This window comes from Sceloporus occidentalis, unplaced genomic scaffold (assembly GCF_023333645.1).
Source record: "Sceloporus occidentalis isolate IW3139 unplaced genomic scaffold, rSceOcc1.0.p SCAF_5, whole genome shotgun sequence".
Classification (NCBI taxonomy): domain Eukaryota; kingdom Metazoa; phylum Chordata; class Lepidosauria; order Squamata; family Phrynosomatidae; genus Sceloporus; species Sceloporus occidentalis.
Genome location: NW_028316985.1, coordinates 26,518,896 through 26,538,030, shown reverse-complemented (window position 1 = coordinate 26,538,030; position 19,135 = coordinate 26,518,896). Strand labels below are relative to the sequence as shown.

The 19,135-nt window shown below is 40.4% G+C and overlaps 1 protein-coding gene across 8 annotated transcripts in view; it reads right to left on the bottom strand.

The window, feature by feature from the left end:
* Positions 1-17,751, bottom strand: part of MYBPC1 (myosin binding protein C1) — a 113,277-nt gene extending 95,526 nt beyond the window's left edge. For 5 of the 8 annotated variants that reach the window (XM_089527939.1, XM_089527941.1, XM_089527942.1 and 2 more), the window contains exon 1: positions 17,623-17,750. In XM_089527939.1, the coding sequence (XP_089384065.1) occupies positions 17,623-17,647 (25 nt within the window). In that variant the 5' untranslated portion in view covers positions 17,648-17,750. Of the gene's footprint in view, positions 1-17,622 lie in introns of all 8 variants that reach the window. The other 3 variants (XM_089527944.1, XM_089527940.1, XM_089527945.1) reach the window with 1 other exon arrangement.
* Between the last annotated feature and the right edge of the window lie 1,384 nt (positions 17,752-19,135).

The window sequence follows — 19,135 nt, the reverse complement described above, 5'->3', positions numbered from 1 at the left end:
ATTGAATCCATGGATAAAATATCCGTGGATATGGAGGGCTGACTGTAAAGCACTCTGGCTGTGGAACACTCTCTGAAGAAGGTGCACCTGGAAATCTATATTATCATTTTGGTACCAGCAAAACACTTTCCCGGGCTTTTAAAAATAAAATGTTCTGTATACTGCAATCTTATTTTTGAATATATCAGATTTTGATGTATGTTTTGCTACCTTTCTCTTAAACCTGAAACAGCAGTACCACTACATTATTTTTCTCAAGGAGACAGGAGCTTATTGCTCAGCATTTTAAACTGGCTTCAGCCTTCCAGGCTGGAGCCGAAATGCGGGATGGTGGCAGAGATTATCGCTCACATAATCACCGCCAAACTGCCAGCCGCTATCAGCCTGGGTACCAGCCAGGTCCAAGACGTGCTCCGTTGGTACTATTTAGAGGTTGGGAAGCTTTCCGACTTCTAAAAAGTGCTGGCAGAGTGCAGCTGGGACCCAGGCTGATGGCGGCTGGCGGTTTAATGGTGATTTGGTGAGCGATAATCCCTGCCTCCATCCCATGTCCCAGCTCTAGCCAGGCAGGCTGGAACCAGTTTACAATGCTGAGTGCTAAGCTCCATAAACAAATTAGTTTATTTCCCATTAAATTCCAGTCTGGGAGAAAGGTGAGATATAAACAAAGTGATCGAAGGATGGATTTCATTATAAAAATTAGGAAGGGAAGATGAGTCTAGTACCATAAAAACAAAAATAATGACCAGGAAGGATCTACAAGTTCAACCTAGACAATGAGGAAATCAAAATAGTTAAAGGATCCCTATACCTTGGATCAAACATTGACAGGAATGGGGACTGCAGTCAACAAAGAAGAAGAGGAGTAGAAATGGAAAGGGTAGTGATGGAGGAATTAGACAAGATCCTAAAGTATAAAGATATACAGCAGAACACTAAAGTTAGAATTGTCTAAGACATTATATTCCCCATTGCTATGTAAGGATGTGAAAGCTGGACAGTGTAGAAAGCTGGTAAAAAGAAAATAAACTCATTTGAGATGTGATGCTGGAGAAGAGTGGTGAAGATAACATGGACAGGCAGAAAGACAAAGATATGTATCCTTGAACATATCAAGCCTAACTTTCTCTAGAAGCAAAAGTGACAAAAATGAGGTTATTGTTCTTTGGTCACATCATGAGAAGGCATGATTCACTAGAAAAGATGATAATGCTAGGGAAGGTAGAAGGCAACAAAAAGAGAGGAAGACCACATGCCAGATGGATTGATTCAATCAGGGAGGTCATGGGCCTGAATTTACAGGATCTAAGCAGAGCAGTGGAAGACAGTGAGTTTTTGAGATTTCTCATTCACATGGTTGCCATGAGTCGCAGCCAACTCGAGGGGAGTTAACAGCAGAGATAAAACTAACCAATTTCTCTCAGCGCAAATTTTAATGGATCTTTTTTTTTTTACACCATTTGTGACTCAAGGAATATTTTTAAAACCGTGATATCAACTAGAGCAGTACCACATCCCCATCACCTCAGTATTCACAGCATGAAAATGGACATGATATCAACACACAGAAAAAACCACCTCAGGATGAACTTTATGTGGCGTCTTCCTGGGGGTGAAAACACAGAAATGGATTTCTACATAGAAAGCTTCCACCAGTGTTTGCAACCAGAGATAATAAACAGAAGATATACTTTACTACACAATGTCCACAGTATGGAAGGATGTGACTCTATCCACAGTATGAAAGATAATTTCATATTTTCATTTGTTAACAGCAGAAGCAGCAACAGCAGCAACAGCAGCTATAACAACAGAAACTGTGCAGTGTTTATGAAGAGGTAAATTATTGCAATCAGATGAGGTGAGGAGGTAGTGTTGTGGTTAGAAGGTTAAAGATGGTGGCCAACTGGGACAGGTGAAAAGGCGAGAAGAAAAATTGCCTGGCATTTTAGAGATTACCTAGCACACTAGAGAACACAGGACTAACAAATCTGGGAGGAAAATAGAGGAAATATAGGAAAATTGTGGGATCAAACAGATGAATTTATAATTTGAGTCTCATTCATCACCTTTGCTTTGTACTCGGTTTGTGGAGTTGACAACACGGTCAAAAACAATTTAAGAGTAGTGGTAAGCAAACCATGGCCAGTCATTCTTTCAAATGCAAGCACCTGTAGTGTAGCACCAAAACAGAGCATGTTTGTGTAGTAAAACAAGCTATGTGATGATTGTTTACCTTCTTTTAAAGGATAGTCCTGCATCCAAAAGACTCAAAGATCATGCAGCTATAAAATAATAGAATCAAAAAGTTAGAAGAGACCATAAGGGCCATCTAGTGCAACCTTCTACCTTTTAGGAATATACAACTAGAATGTCCAACCTCTGTTTAAAGATTTCCAAAGAAGAAGAAATGTAGTCCTCTCACACATGACTCTCAAACTCCACGTGTCTTTAGTAGAAAAGGGTAATTTTGTAAATCCTGAAGTGTCAAATTTCAGCAGTATGTGTGTGTGTGTGTGCGTGTGTGTGTGTGTGTGTGTGTGTGTGTTACAGTCTATAATGGGATTCTAGCTGCTGTTCACTCACCACCTGGACCCACCAAAATTGGCCACCTCTGCTTTATCAGTTAAAGTTACCCTTTTAAATTGACCATAAAAATCCACTGGAAGCCAAGATAGGTGGCCTTGTCCTGAATCAATTAAAGTGTCTGAGTTTTCACTGCCAACCAAAGGCAGTGTCCAAAGGAGGGTGACTCATGTCCGAAGGAGGAAGACTAAAATGGGCAATGAATTATATTATACTATACTGTATTAAATTAGGTTACCTTATATTATACATTTATATTACATTGCATTATACTAAAGTGATATCTAAAAGGCAACAAGTCTCCAGGACTGACATCATTTGTAATTCCCACCCCCACTCCATCCCAGTATGAAAGGTCCCAAAACAAGAAACCTTCTTGAAGTGTTATGTTTAGTGATCGTGAAGGGAAAGAATTGGTGGATTATTTATCTTTGGAACAGCTGCATCCCAGGAGATCAGTAAAGCAGCTTTTGTTTTTAGTTGTACACAGACACAGTGCCTCCTAGTGTTATGAAAAGTAAATGCCTATGTATTGGGGGAGAAATAATGAGGACAAAGTTTTTTGTGGGTTTTTCGGGCTATGTGGTTGTATTCTGGAAGTGTTTATTCCTGACTTTTCGCCAGCATCTATGGACGTGAGGACAAGGACAAATGTTGTTGGTTTTGTCTTGTGGATTTCAGAAGTGGGTGATGTCTATAAAACTTATGCCAAATAAAGATTGCCAGTCTTTAAGGTACCACAAGACTTCTTGTTTTTGTCGCAACAGATAAACAGAGCAACCCCTCCCTCCATATCATCTTTACTGAATGCTCCTGTTTACCCTCTATCTAGGCTATATGTATTCTGCAATCTGCCTTGTAGAAGGGACCTTGTGTCTACAGATATAAAGATGGTTACTTGAGTAAAGATATTTGGATGCAGGGAAGTTTACTTTCCGTTTGAGCACAGTTGCATTTATTTTCAACTGCAATATAAACTGCAATTTTCCTCAGAAGAACAAAAGTGGTTAATAATGAAATTATTTTGATGTGTGAATGGATTCTCTCTCACACACACAGATGCACACAAACACACACACTTGTTTGTGCAACAGCTACACTTGCTTGTGATAACAGCATACCTATCTATAAGCATTGGCTAGAGGAATTTGTCAGAGCTAAACATTAACAGTTTAAAATAATCTTATATAGCAACATATGTCAATTAATATTGGATTATCTAATGTATGCCCCTGCAAAATGAATTTACCCAAATGTGCACACAGAAAGGTCAGAGTCTGTGCAGAAAATGGTTGATTTGGGTTTGCTGAGGGAAAAATTGACTGAGAATTGTGACTATTCATACCATAAACTGGAATGCCACACAGTTCACTCCAAGCTGAATTCTGAGCAGTTTAGTTTGAATTCAGCAAGACTTCTACTGGGATGGTGCAAAAGTAGTTTGTCATACTGCAGTGTGTGTGAAGCAGGGGGAGGGGGAGTCAATATATTTTGCTGCCCGAGGAAGAACACCAGATGGCTTTCCCCACCCAAGACATTCCAAGTTGCAAAGCACCCAAAGCCACCCAAGTTGTTCTGCACATGAGGAATAAATTCCCACAAACACATCTCCCACTATCTGCCCAAAAAAAATAATACAATAATACAAAGTAAATAAGTAAACATCTGCTGTTCTTTATTGATACCACAAATCTGCTGCCTAAGGCAGCCTCCTCATTCTTCTTAATGGAAAGGGCAGCTGTGTGAAAAAGAGAAACAGAGAGGATGCAAGCATGGGGAAGCAGTATGACAGTCAATGAAACATAATCATAGAGTCTACTGAATGTGAAACCTATTGGGATTCCTTAAGGAAGCTTGGTGGTGGGATAAACTTAACTTCCTATTATTTGCCAGGAAAAATGATGTTTATGAATAAGGATTGCTTCTTTTTGCCTTGGTACTGAATGGCAAGAGCAGTTTGCCATCTTAATACGGGATTCATATGTTCAACTGGAAGAAGAACGATGGTGATACCAAAAGCTATGAGTGGGAGGCTGAAGGTCAGACTTAATCCGATATCACGAGAGGAAGTGTGGGAGGTAGACATGAAAATAAAGCGTTGAATGTAGCAGAGGATGCATCTCTGCAGAACTGAGGTCCTCTTTCTATGATTGATCTACAACATGAACAGACTGTTAAGTAAAATTTAACATATGGCCTAGGACTGTGTTGCCCTTTTAAAACAGAACTTTTAAATATAAAGGCCAGACTGGATGGGGAATATGAATAATAAGGAAGGGTGCAGGTACTGCCTGGGAATGTTTAGGCCATTTTACATGAATTTTTTTCTGTGTGTTTTTTAAAAGCTCTTTTCCATGTTAAGACTTAAGGCAAGGAACCTCTTCAAAAGAAGAGAAGGAAAGTAGGGCTAACAAGGAACCATGGCCAAGAGACCTTCCTGAGAAACCAGCTCCAATAGACCTTGTTTCTTCCCAACTGTCACCCAGTAGCCATTCCACAAGTAAGGTTCCCAGGCTGGATACAGGATGGGGCTCTAAGCTTGAACAAGCTCAGATGCAGGATGAGGTACCATAAAATGCTGCGAAGCTGGTTGAAGGTACCTGTCTTCTTCTTTTAGCTGCAGCCATTCCCTCCTATCATGGTTACTGCCTCCTTGGCAGATAATAGGGAGGAAAGCAGAAAAATGCCAAGGTCTGCGCTTGCCGCTGGCCAGTGGCATCACTATAGGGATATGGACAGCACCAGGTGACACCCTAAAAGTGGTGTGTGACACCACTGCTCCTCTGTATTTTGGCAGAAACAGGTTGTGGCATGTGCCTGTATCTTTTAAAATGCAAAAGAGATCATGTGAGTGGGGGGAGGGTCAGTGGAAGGAGATAGGAGAGACCCCAGTTTTTTTAAAATTAAAATTTAAAATTTAATTTTTTTTAAAAAATTAAAAATGTTAAACTCTTTAATACAGTAATTAAAAATTTTGTTTAAAACATCACACTTTTCCCGGGTTCTTTTTACTCCGGAGGGAAGCTGTGTGGTTTGGCAGCTGTGGTTTCTCTGTGGAGGGAATTAGGCTGCCAGCAGGCCGCTCCAAAGGGGTGGTCTGTACTGTGCCTCTGATTCCTTTCATTTTCATATCTTTCATTTTATGGGGACATAAGGAAATTAAGTTTGCCTATTCACCCAAGTAGTGAAATATTAGGGGGCTGAACAGACTCTATGCCGCCCCTGAAAGTGCTGGGTTGGGAATGCGGCAACCACACACCAACCCCCCAACCCGTTGCAAATAGAAGCCACAAAACACGGCTCTTATTTGTTCCTTAGAACAGGCACCATAAACACTGCAGCGCAGCCTTATGATGCCCCTCGTGTGCAGCGCCGTTTGGGCACTGTGCATGACGGATGTCATCATGGCATACCAGCTGGATGTTCAGCCCTATCTGAGCCTTAGTTTGGGTGCAGGCCAGCATAAAGTGCCGGTCTGTACACCCCATTTTCTGCTGAGTAACAGAATCAGAGTTTGTTTCTACCACCTGCTTCCTGAACGTTTTGTAACAACTGGAGTTGTTGTTGTTGTTGTTGTTGTTTGTCTTCAAGTCATTTTCGACTTATGGGGTTTTCTTGGCAAGACTTGTTCAGAAGAGATTTCCTATTGCCTTCCCCTGAGGCTGAGAGCATGTGACTTGCTCAAGGTAACACAGTGAATTTCATGGCCAGGCAGAGAATCAAACCCTGGTCTCCAGAGTCTTAGTCCAACACTGAAACCACCACCCCACAAAGGAAATGCTAACAACTCAAAATGGTAAGGATTACATCTGGGGTCATCCGAACACAAAACATGTGGTCTAACATGGAAGGCTTGCATTATACATTTCATGTGTATTATGGTCCCAACATTAATGCAATGTTTAGCAGCTGTTGAGAGAACTGACAAGCTAAAAAAGAATTATTTCTTTTTTTTTTAAGGAATGCTTTTAGCTATTTATTTTCAAATGTGGAGATGGAGCTGCTAAGAGTCGCAGTTCAACACCTGAAGGATCATCATTGCAATGGCTTAAATGATAAAAGAGAGCTAGGTGAGGTGTCTTCTAACCAGAAACAAATGCTTTTTCATTCATTTTTGGGGTCATCTGATCTAAAAGCATAGGTTGACGTTGTACATTGGGGTCTTGTAGTACACATACCTACATATGGAGTTACCCATTGATTGTGCTATACAACCATTTTGTTAAATGGTAGTGTTGCACAAGTTAATGCACACTCAAAGGCACACAGAAATCTAGAAGTGCATCTGTGTGTATCACACCCTCATATGCACACCTGCATCTACATGCACAAATGGCACTGCATGCACAACACCTCTTCGGCATCCTTGAAGTGAATGACGATGTTCTATACTGGACGAAACTGTCCAGCCACATCCATTAGGGAATACATACATATAAGACACCAGCATGATTCCAGCTACAAAGCTGGAAAGAATCATGGTAGTCACCTAGTCCAGCTCACTATTCTATGTGGGATCTGCAATGCAGAATACAACTATTAATCTCTGAGATAGTCTCCATGTAGTTTTAATAGCTACACGGAAGGCATTTTCATTTACTATAACTCAGGTGGTATAAGAGTCTGCTCAGCTTTTGGATCTGGCGACTCTAGAGCATCTTTCTCAATCTCAGATTCCCAGATGATCACAGAGTCAGAGAGTTGGAGGAGACCACAAGGGCCATCCGGTGCAATCACCTGCTGTACGGGAATACACAATCAAAGTACATCCCTTGACATCCTTTCAAATATTCAAACAGATCATACAGTACAACGTTTTCTCTCTGGCTGTTTCATTTTCAGTTTTCCTCTCTACCTTCTGGGTGTCTTGCAGGACAAACTTCCCAAAACTCAAATTTATAGCTAACAACAATGCCTGATAACATGGCATTTAGCCTGATCCAGTCTTACAAAGCTCTCTGGAGTTTTTGCTACTTTTGAATCAGTCTTGATAACAGGTATTATTTGCTGATTTTTTTTTAAAAAAAATCCAATGTAGCAAAAGGGGTAAAATATTTTATAAACAAAACAACTAATATCCATTTCCATCTAATTAATCTGCTCCCCTAGTTAATGTGTTCCCTGAGACAGATTTTTTGGAAAGAAACTGTTTGTTCTGGAGTTAAATAGACATACAGCTAGGGATGGAAAGAATATTCATAAATATATTTTTAAATGGTTGAAAAATGGATGTATTGAGTTGCAGGAAACCTTAAGAAGCTGAATCCTTGATAGGTAATCATAGCAATTTAGGACTTGATCTACGTGGGACACTTTGTGGGTTTTTTGCACAGAAAACTGAATTTTCTGCGCAAAAAACAAGTGTGTAGAAATTGCTATTTTCCATGAAAAAAATGCTTTTATTATTATTACTCCTGTAGTTCAAATAGCTTTGAAAATTGAACCATTTCTGTTGGCTTTCTCACCGCATGGGAAAAAAAGGTAAAATTATTTATTCTTGCCTACAAGAATGAAATTTATGAAGATTTACATTCCTAAACATTATCTGTTTGACAATAAAAGAGGTACCACTGTTGTCTTGGGTAGGATTTCTACATCTCAAGACACTGGCTGAAGTTAACTGTGTTTCTCTGGTCTCTAATCAAGGAGACAATTCTTGAGGTACGTGGCATCAAAAATGGAGCAAGATTGTGACTGTGAGGCAACTGTAAAACGTGAGGACCGATGAAAGTTGGTGGCTTCCATGTCAGTGGGATGGTGAATCCACTCTGGGTCTTGATCCAAGAAGCTATCCGCAACACTCATTCCTATTGCCAAAACTGATTTAGCATGTTGTATGGCACTTTTAAATTTCAGACTGAAAATTGAAGTGGAGTTTCTGTCCCGTTGACACTGTGTGGTCACCAGCCGCACTGCCTGGGACCCATCTCCATCCATTCTTATTTGACATCAGGGCTCTCAGTGCAAAGGTGTTGGTGTGTGCATTGTGTTTGTGTACAGTAGTGGATTAAAAAGCCAGGAGTGAAGAGAGGAGATAGAGTAGGTGCCATTTAGAGGAAGGTGGAGCAGAATGCCAGTACTGATACTCATGAGCCATCTTGTAAAGACCTGGAAGCAGCACCGATATGAGGAGCTTCCCATCAGGTGACAGTGAGCCTTCCACAAGCCTCAGCAGTAGTGTAGGACCCGTAAACAAACTTCCCACATTTCATGTGTACTGTAGGTAAAGCAGTGTAGGATGGAAACCCTAGCAACAATGGTGGCAACTGCTGTAGCTATTGGGCACATTTTCCCACCTGCCTGGCTGTCAAAAACTGCCTAGTCTATCCCCTTGCAATGGGTGCCATATTACCCAGTTAGTTATGTTTCACCCAAATTCTAGTCCCATTGGCCTCATAACCATTTCGACAAACACTTGATCCAGAAGTGGTTTTGATTCTTGTCAGACCTGTCTTTATGTGTCCATCCCATGAAATCAGCAGAGTCCACCCACCTACAGTCTCAGATTTTGGCCCTGAATTCCCAGGGTATGGGATGTTGCTGACCTACCATCTTTAGTAAAGAAGCCCCTTAGTTTGCCCCATACTCTCATTCTGCTGTAGCCCTTTCCATTGTTCCATTTTCTCTCTCCCTACATACCAGGCGGTAGGAATCCTCTCAACCTCTTTGAAAGGGTTAGAGGAGTTCAGAGGCCTGCAGAAGGAAAAAATACATGGATCTAATGGCCTGTGAAGAAATTAATCTTCCAAGCCTGCCTTCAAGTCCTGCTTCTATAGTAGATTGGGGATGCCTGCATCCAAAAATGGTACTGTAGCAACACACACACACACACACACACACACACACACACACAGAGAGAGAGAGAGAGAGAGAGAGAGAGAGAGAGAGAGAGACTATTGTTAGCATAGCTACAATATATAAAATCAGGTATTTGGGATTTCATCTCAATAAGAAGCAACACAGAGATGAGTAGCCAAAGTTAGCCTAGTAAAGGTGTCTCTGTTTTGTGGATTTTGGATGCCATTGTACTTCACTGTATGTCCAACAAACCCCTGGATATATTTTCTAAAGAATCCATGTCTGTCTGGGTCCATAAGACCTGACACACAGCAGAAATAAAGCAGTTTATTTATTTAGTGCTGTAAGTTTTACATGGCACTTTACAAAATCTTGAAGGTGCCAGAAGACTCTCTTGTTTTTACTAACATGACTACTCCTTTGGATGCAAATCTCTTACCATGTGCACTGGTAGCATAATGCATGCATAACATTTCATATGTATAAGCCATGGGCAGCTGGTGGATCTGCTGCTATGGGAGCAGCGAATCCACTCTGGATTTTACCACCACTTTCTCCACAGCTGCTCTGAGCTGAGTTGGAAGTCTGCCAGCACTGGACCCTAGCTCAGCTATTTCACTTTAGAGCAGCTGCAGGAGGAGAAGCAGTAAAATTTCACAGTGGATTTTCCATTCCTATGGGGCAGATCCATTGGCCACCCCAATGTGAGCCTATATTATATAGTACTGCTTCAAGTCAGCTCCCACCTTCCATGCCAAATAAATAAATAAATAAATAAATAAGCATGCTATCATGGCATCCATGGAAACTGAAAGCTGCCCATTTGAACAGAGAAGCTGTTGAACTAATATACATGCAAGATCTTGGTCCTGTACAATTTGGGGAAACTATTCCTTCTCAGATATTATTCTCAGATCTTAGTGATATTCACTTCTGCTATCTATTTCTGAATACAGGTGCTATCCACCTAACCACACAAACAACTTCCATGCATGCAACTACTTCCATGCAACATACTGGAGTGGAGCTATATTACAAGAATTCAGGAAGCTGCCTGATGCCAAACCAAACCATTGGTTCATGTCACCCAGTGTTGTCAACTCTCGACTGATAGTGAGTCTCTAGATTTTTCTGCAACCTGGAAACCTCTGTTATTCCTTGGTGTTCTCCCTTACAAGTACTTATCAGCAGTAGTGGCTTCCATGTCAGGGGAGCAGTGCCAGGTCTGACCTTTAAAGAAGTTTTTTTAAGATGCCACAGTTGACCCTCCACATTTACGGCTTTCTCTTTTGCAGATTTGATTAACATGTTCTCTCTAGGAGTCTCTAGGTCCTCCACCAAAAGTATGATGGAGGTTGACCATAGAGATACAGTGGAGGATAGAAAGTTTGGTAGTTTGGTGAGGCACCAGAGCTCTCTGACAGACCAGGCTGAATACCTCACCAAATTGCCCAGTACACACAGGCCAAAAGCATCATGGTGCCACCGATACTAGGGTTCAGGAGCGTGCAGCAACCGCATGCTCCCAAACTCTAGTATGTATGGGCAGCACCATCTTGATGCAGCTACGTCCATATGGTGCACACGTCCATGATGTATCTTGTGCAATGTGTCCAAATGTTGCGATGCACAAGACACATCACTACGATGCCCCAGGGTGCAACTGGCACCTTGGTGGTGTTGCGGGATAGGAGCTCCATTTCAGAGCTCCTTTTTCCAGCAGATTGTTGTCGTGGCCGTGCGGTTGCCATGGCTACAATCCAGAGGAGAAAGGGACAGGGCCACCCCTTTCTCCTAATCTGTACTGGGCCTTAGTTTCTAGTAAAAGCTCGGCCTTGATTGGTTCTCAGACCCATTTATTTGTCTATTTGGCAGTCCATGGTGTCTGTAGAACTCGTGTGTGTGTGTGTGTGTACATGCCTTCAAATAGGCCTGTCAAGTAATGGCAACCCCATGAATTTCATAGGGTTTTCTTAGGCAAGGAATACTCTGAGGTGGTTTTGCCATTTCCTTCCTCTGCTATATAGCTTGCAACACCTGTATTCATTGACAGTCTGCCATCCAGGTACTAACCAGGACTGACCCTGCTTAGTTTTCCAAGATTTGATGGGATCTGGTGCATTTTAGAATACGTAGGTCCTAAACTTTCAACTTCACATTTCAAATGAGTTGATTACCTTCCTGTTAGCTTTCTCATTATCCAACTTTCACAACCACACAGAGAAACTGGGAATACTATGGCATGGACAATTACAACTTTCTTTTAATTTAGTTGTTATTAATTGCTGTCATATCGAATAATTAAAAATGACCATTATGAGGGAAATTATTTTACACAATTATTTGATCTTGTTATACTTCCTTCTTAAGAGCAGCATGGTACACTCACTTCTTGCAACAGCTGCAATGACTGGTGGTCTGTTTCTGGAGACAATGCAAAGTGCTCAGGTCTTGCGGACTGAGGACTATGGCTTCCTTGATTGAGTATATCCATCTGGAATGTGGTCTTCCTCTTTTCCTACTGCCTTCTACCTCATTGTCTTTTCCAGTGAGTTGTATCTTCTCATGATCTGTCCAAAGTATGACAGACTGTTTAGTCATCTTGGATTCTAAGGACAGTTAAGGCTTGATTTGCTCTAGGACCCATGTATAGTGGGCCCTTCCCTTACGCGGGGGATCCGTTCTGGACTCCTCCGCATAAGAGAAATTCCACCTATGCTCAAGCCCCATTAAGGCCAATGGGGCTCGTCCCTGTGGCAGCACGTGCCAGCGTGCACCATCAATGCTCACCCCATTACTCTTTCTGGCGTGTGGTGCGGCTTCTTCCGGCGTGGTGTCCAGCGTATGCTGGATGGCGTGGAAGGAGTGCCCACGTATGACATGGGCACACTGTATTTGTCTTTTAGCAGTCCATGGTACTGTAGAACTCATCTTCAGCACTGCATTTCATGTGAGTTAATTTTCTTGCTATCACCTTTCTTCAATGTCCAATCCTTTAGTGTTCAATGGTATATCTTTACACTCCAGGATCTTGTCTGGTTCCTTCCTAGCTGCCCTTCCAATTCCTAGTCTCATTCTGATTTCTTGATTGCAGTCTCCATTCTGATTAGTGACTGAATATGGATTAGCATGGACAATCTTGAACTATTTCAATTTCTTCATTGTCTACTTTAAAGTTATGTAAATCATCTGTGGTCATAAACATTCAACTGCTCTTCAGCAAAGGGCTGTCCAACATGGGAAGACCTTGCCAGCAGCAGTGCTACAGTCAGCATAGCCTCTTGCTTTATAGCAGCTCACATTTCCACAACCACGGAAAAGTAGTCCCACTGGTGAGTCTCATTTTAGCTTACTCTAAATCAGTGATTCCCAAACTCTGGTCCTCCAGGTGTTTCGGACTTCAGCTCCCAGAAGCCACAGCCATTTATTATTATTATTATTATTATTAAACTTTATTTCTATAGCGCTGTAATTATACACATTTTGGCCAGTAGTTTAGGATCCTGGGAACTGAAGTCCAAAACACTTGGAAGACCAAAGTTTGGTCTAAACTGTTTCCACTACTTTCGATCACAAATAGTCTCATTTATATCCAAACAGCTATTGGGATGCAGAATGCAAGGTCTCCGTTACACACTGTTCAGTTAACAAAAGAGAGGATCCAGAAAGAGGCAGAGTAGAAAGACGCATCTGGTGAGAGATAGCATTCTCTTTACACAGCCTTTTAACAGACTTTCATTTACTTGAAAGTTAAATAACACACAACCCAACCACAACTCAAAATACATCTTTGTCCAAATATCAGATCCGGGTATAAGAAGTCCTATATCTAACTTAATCTATAGTTATTTCAAACAAATGATACACACACACACACACACACACACACACACACACCAATCATTTGCATTACAAATAGCATACTTTAGAAGGAAGGTTAGCTGGAGTTTGGGTGCAGAATTAGACTCTCATATTCATGTGCACATTTGGTACAGCTATTTTCAGTAAGATACTTCATACATTATTGTCCTCTGGCATTGCAGAATCGGTGCCAACAAACAAACCGATCCTTTTAGCCTGTCAACACTAGTTGCCTTAGACTCAACCCTGTGGAGTGCTGGATCCCACACGGAGGTGCTAAAACCCTTATATCCTACAGAAAGCTCCTTAGCGTTTTCCCTCTACTGAGAACACAAAACTTGATAGCTAGATAGCTCAACAGCAATATCTCATGGTAGAAATAACTTGTCAGACCACACACAAACTCTCTCATCTTTCACACACAATTTATTAAAAAAGTAATTTAAAGAGTTGTTCATTTCACCCCAAACCCTTCAGAACTGTATTGTTGCAATGCTGAGCATTAAGGATTGGAAGACGATAGAATGGGATGTGCTGGTACATCTTGGGTTGATATGCAATGGATCAGCAAGTGGCCTTAACTCTGTGTTTATAGACGTACCCATCCCAAGCCCAGCTATTCTGTATACAGCTATGATTAATAGATCTTGAGATTCTTCATTTATACCAGTCTTCTCCTTAACCATGTCCCAGAAATCCCTGAAAACTATGTCCTCTTATCTTGAAGGAGAGATTTAATACCATTTCTTTAAAACATGTCAGTGAAATAAGATCTTTGTCTTGAATGATGAAGAATGCTTCGTATGAGTTGCTTTTTGTCTGTCTTTCCAATAAGGTGATTTCTGTTCCTGAAATTTTTTTTTTCAAAATTTTTCTTCTGGATTAGTTTTAAGTTTGTACTTGGAGTGCAACCCACATCTGTTATATCAATGAGCAGATTTGTGGCTGATAACTTTGGGATGTTCTAGTTGTAATTACAAGTAGTGTTACTAGAAATCATTAAATAAATATTTTAATGTCTGCTTGTTTTGTCCTTGGCACTTCTTTAAACTGTTTTTCTGGTTAATGCTACACTGCCATTTGTCTAAATAGTCTAGGACACTTACCCATACTGAATATATAGGCAAAAAGATGGAAAGAGATTTTGCAGTCTATCTTTTGCCAAACAAGCAATTTATACATTGAACTACAGATGCTAATTGGAACTTTAAATGATGTATCCAAAGTGCTGAGCCATATCCTTTGGATAGATTTTTAAAATTCAAACTAAAACCAGGAGCGGGTCATTCTCCCACTGACATGGGAGCCACCGGCCACCACTGCTGTTAGTAAAAGCAGATGAACAGATATTAGGGCTAAAAAAGTTCTGATAATGTTCTTCTCCAATCCCATAAGCAACACTGTTCATGGATGAAATCATATTGCCCACATAATAATACTTCATACCATAGAGGAAAAGACTAAGCGAAACCAAATATGTCATAGCTATTTGGAGCAGATTTAGTAAAGCACACTGTGTAAAACACTCCAGACATCCATGCCACATGCTAATAGACAAGGCGAAAACCCCACAGAGCCACATCCAATATGCCTAGAGGATATATACTTCCCAAATCCTAAATATGGAAGTGAGCTATATTGAACATGAAAGCAAAGCCAGTGCGCTGGGACAAATCAAAGGAAAAAAATGTTGTTAGCTTGTTAGCACAGCATTGGTCAGAAGACAGATTGGCAATGGTTGGTAGATCTCTGAGTGATTTGCAGTAGATCAGGAAGGGTTTTGAACTCCCTATTATTTAGTAAAAACAACAAATATATAATAGGAAGAAGAGAGAGGAGGAGGAGGAGGAGGAAGAAGAGAAAGAGGAAGAGGAAGAGGTGGTAAGTGTTGTTGTCAGCATTGGCATCCCAAATTATACTGCTGAAGTGAAGAATGTTTGGGGTAACCAAAGTATGGAAAGACGTATCTGTTATGAAATCCAAATTCTTGGGTTTAGAATTAGCTTAATTCCAAGCTTTCAATTCTTAGCCTGAGGTCTGCATCCACTTCTGTCTTAGCATTACGATGGCTGTGTTACAGCAACTTGCTGATTGGGTTATATGACCATTGCTCCCATTAGAAAGTGGTTCTGATCCTACTGTGATTGGTTTCAATCACAATGAAGTGAGGCAAACACACACACACACACACACACACACACACACACACACACACACCACTCTTTCCTGACACTAGTTCTTTGGTGGTTCTTTTGAAAAAAATCAATTCCTAAGTGTGTTCAACAAGTGGGAACGACAGATCTGAATCGCATCATTCTTGAAGGGAGGGATTAATGGCAGAGAGGTGTTTATCATCCCTTCTCAGTTTTTGGTAGATTCATCATTCCCCCCTCCCCTTCAGCACTTGTGGTGTGACCTATGGATGCATAATTATTTTTAAAAATTAATAGAGTCATTGATTTTGCAACTACTTGCAATTACTCAGGTGGCAAGCCGGGTGATTGAGCCCACCATTTCCCTGCCATCCCCCCCCCCCCTCAAACCAAAGAACAATTAGGGCTCTTATCCCATGGCAAATATCCATACAGATAATATTACACCTATGAAGAAAAGCTGTGTGTTACATAAAAAAAAGAGAGATATGACAATTGTACCACCACTATTGCAAAGTGCAGACCCTTCCCATTTATAACATCTCAGGGCAACACACACAGAACATGACTTACATATAAATTCTTTCCCTGTACATATTCCCTCTCCCAGCTAATTTTTATAACCTCTTCTCGATTAAGAGATTTTTGCCTTCTTGTTGACTTAAAAAAGATTTTTCTGATCATAGAATTATAGAGTTGAATGAGACTGCAAGGACCATCCTGTCCAACTCCCTGCCATGCAGGAATACACAATCAAAGCATTTCCAATGGCTAGCATTGCTTCATCTGCTCTTTCATACTACCCAAAGGTGTTATTTAATTGCTTCATTGTGCATTTTCACACATTATGGTGCATATGTTGTACATCTGATTTGTCATATTGAAATTGGTATTGGAAAGCTATCTTCGATTACATCACCCTAAAAAGGTTATGGCTAATATGATGTGAAGATATATGGAATAATAACTACATGGCAAGGAGAAAGAACTGGGCAGAGGGGGAAAAAGATTAAAGATGTTGCCCTGTGCCCACAGATTTAGGATTAATTCCCACTGAATTTACCAAAATTAATTTCTGACCAAGTATGCACAGGATTAAACTATAAATGGTGAATGTTTATTCTAAAAAGGCACAATGAAGCCTTACTAATTGTTTGGATATTTATGTTATATCACCAACACTGTTAATGGCCAGTGTAATAACATTTTTTTTCAAGCCAAGTGATTTTACTCACAGTTCTGTGCACTGTATATATGTACTTGTGTCTCTACAATTTTCCTCCAGGCATCTGACAAACTGGATTACAATCCACAAAAACCCATGATATAATAAATCAGTTATTCTTAAAGATGCCACAGGAGTCTTTATTAATGGCAAAAAGGCCCAGTATGGTAAGATAAGACACAAACTTGTTACAGATAGATTTAATATTAACAGGATAACACGTGAGCTATTGAAACTAAGCGAAAGCTAAGGAATCTCTTTCTTAGTGTTTTCAAAGAGCAGTCTGTTCAGAAATATTTAAATTTAGATAATCTCCCCACTGTGAAGTGCTGGATTAAATGTTTCTAAATGTGTTACCCTTTTGTAGGAGCTTCGCTGGAGAAGGACAACACTCCTTCTCCAAAATTCGGACAGAGGCCAAGAATAATGACAGCATCCTCATCTTGGCACAAAAATAGTCTCTGAATTTGATACACAGTGAGTAAGGTAAATAGGATGATAGGATCATAAATATCTAGCATCCAAGGCAAATAGTAACACTAAGTTATAAACCTGCTCATCCTATTGAGATTCATTTGCAGTAATCAAGATTCATGCATTTCTTGAAGAAACCATGATGAAAAAGTAACCTATTGACACTTAGGTTTCAATTGTCATAAAGGGAACTTTCAAAACCTTGAGACAGAACTATAGTTGTGGTACTCATAAATCATCTTGTTTGCAATCCTAAATTATAGCTCTACAAATTTCTAATGGTCACCACTAAGCAATTCAACTATTGTTATTGTAGATGAGTTTGATTATGAATCAATGAAATGTTTTTGTGGGTTTTTTTGCCTTTATGAATTAGAAGATCATTTGGTATAGCAAGGATACTGTGTTAGAAGTTTGCCTTCTCCGATCTTGTTCAGCTGCTAGTTCCAAAATGAGCTTTTTGCATCTTGATAAGATATTTGCCAGAGACAGAGAGAGAGAAAGAGAGAGGGAACATAAGCTTACCAGGTTTTTTGGTGGGTTCTGGCATAGTTTTCAGTTCTTCTTTATTCCCAGTATGTGACAGGTATGACAACAAGTAGCCACAAGTCCTGAGGAGAGCATGCAGACCAATATGGCAAGCAGAAGAGGAACAGAATTCTTCTGCTTTATATACAGCATTGAAATATCAATCAAAATAGCACCTCCTCTCCTCTCAATGCAAACCCTCTGAAAACTGACCGTTATGGGAGGTCTGCTTACATCTGTTGTTTGCAGCCACTGCGCTCTTGGCTTTAGGAAAGAATCTCTACAGCATTTCATGCAGCTGAGGAGAACAGCTATAACTTTCTAAATTGAGAAGCATCAGATTCGCACACAAAGTGAGGATCAGAACAGACTGTCAGACAATCAAAGATGCAAAATCTGCTCTGAATTACGCACACACACTTCTCTTCTCCTCACCCACTCTACCGCCACAGCATGAAGATACCCCAAAGAGACAACTTGATAATGAACATACATTTCTACTTACTTTTTGTTAATACTTTGTTGGATAACACAAGCATACTAATGTTTTTTTTTTAAATTTAAGGATTCTGGAGTATTTATCCTTGTATAAGCCTGTGGCAGACTTCACTGAGTCCTTCACTAAGATTAATATTTATTTTTTTCCTCCAGTTGGAGTCAGTGGGAATTTAGGCACAGAAATTAATTTTGGTCATGGAGAAGACAGAAGACAGAGCTGCAGTCAGAAACACCATTTGCATGGAGGCCCCCAAAATGTGGAAGTTCCATTGATTTCTGTAACAGAAACTAAGACAATATAGTGAGTACCTGGTACTAGGTAAGCAGGTGCATGACATCCAAAAAGCTATGTAACTAGCCAACTGTTCTAAGATGCTGATTGTTATATAATATTTTATTATAGATTGCTGTATTAGGAAACAAAACTGATGGTCATTTTAAATGAAGCAATTGCTTCTACAAGACAAAAATGAGTTTAGGCTTAAGTAGCTGATATTTCTCATCATAGAGTTTTCAAGGTAAAAGGCTTTCAGGAGTGGTTTATCATTGCTTTCTCCTGTGTGGTACTAACAAGAGTTAGCAAAGTGCCACTGCTGTTGTCTCTCAGAGGCCCTCTGCCAGTTTGCTGCTGCTGCTGCTGCTGCAGCTGCCTACTAGCTGATGATTCACATAACTATAAAGTGAGTAAGGAAGATATTGAACTAGTTAGAGATTTTCTATTGGCTCAGTCATCTATTAAAATAGAGACTGTAGTAAAGAAATTGGAAGAAGGCTAAGGATATGTCTACACTGCAGAAATAAAGCAGTTTGGGCCTCATTCCCACTACCTTTTAAACTGGATTGTGAATCGGTTTGAACTGGTTCAAACGACCCTGGTTCCCACTTAATCCGAATCGCTGAAGCAATTCTGAGAGGGGGGCCATGCGCTAGACTCATTTAACCCATGTCTTTTTGATGCTGATTTTTTCCACTTATTTTCCAATAAATGAAATCTGTGCAAGTCTGAACCACA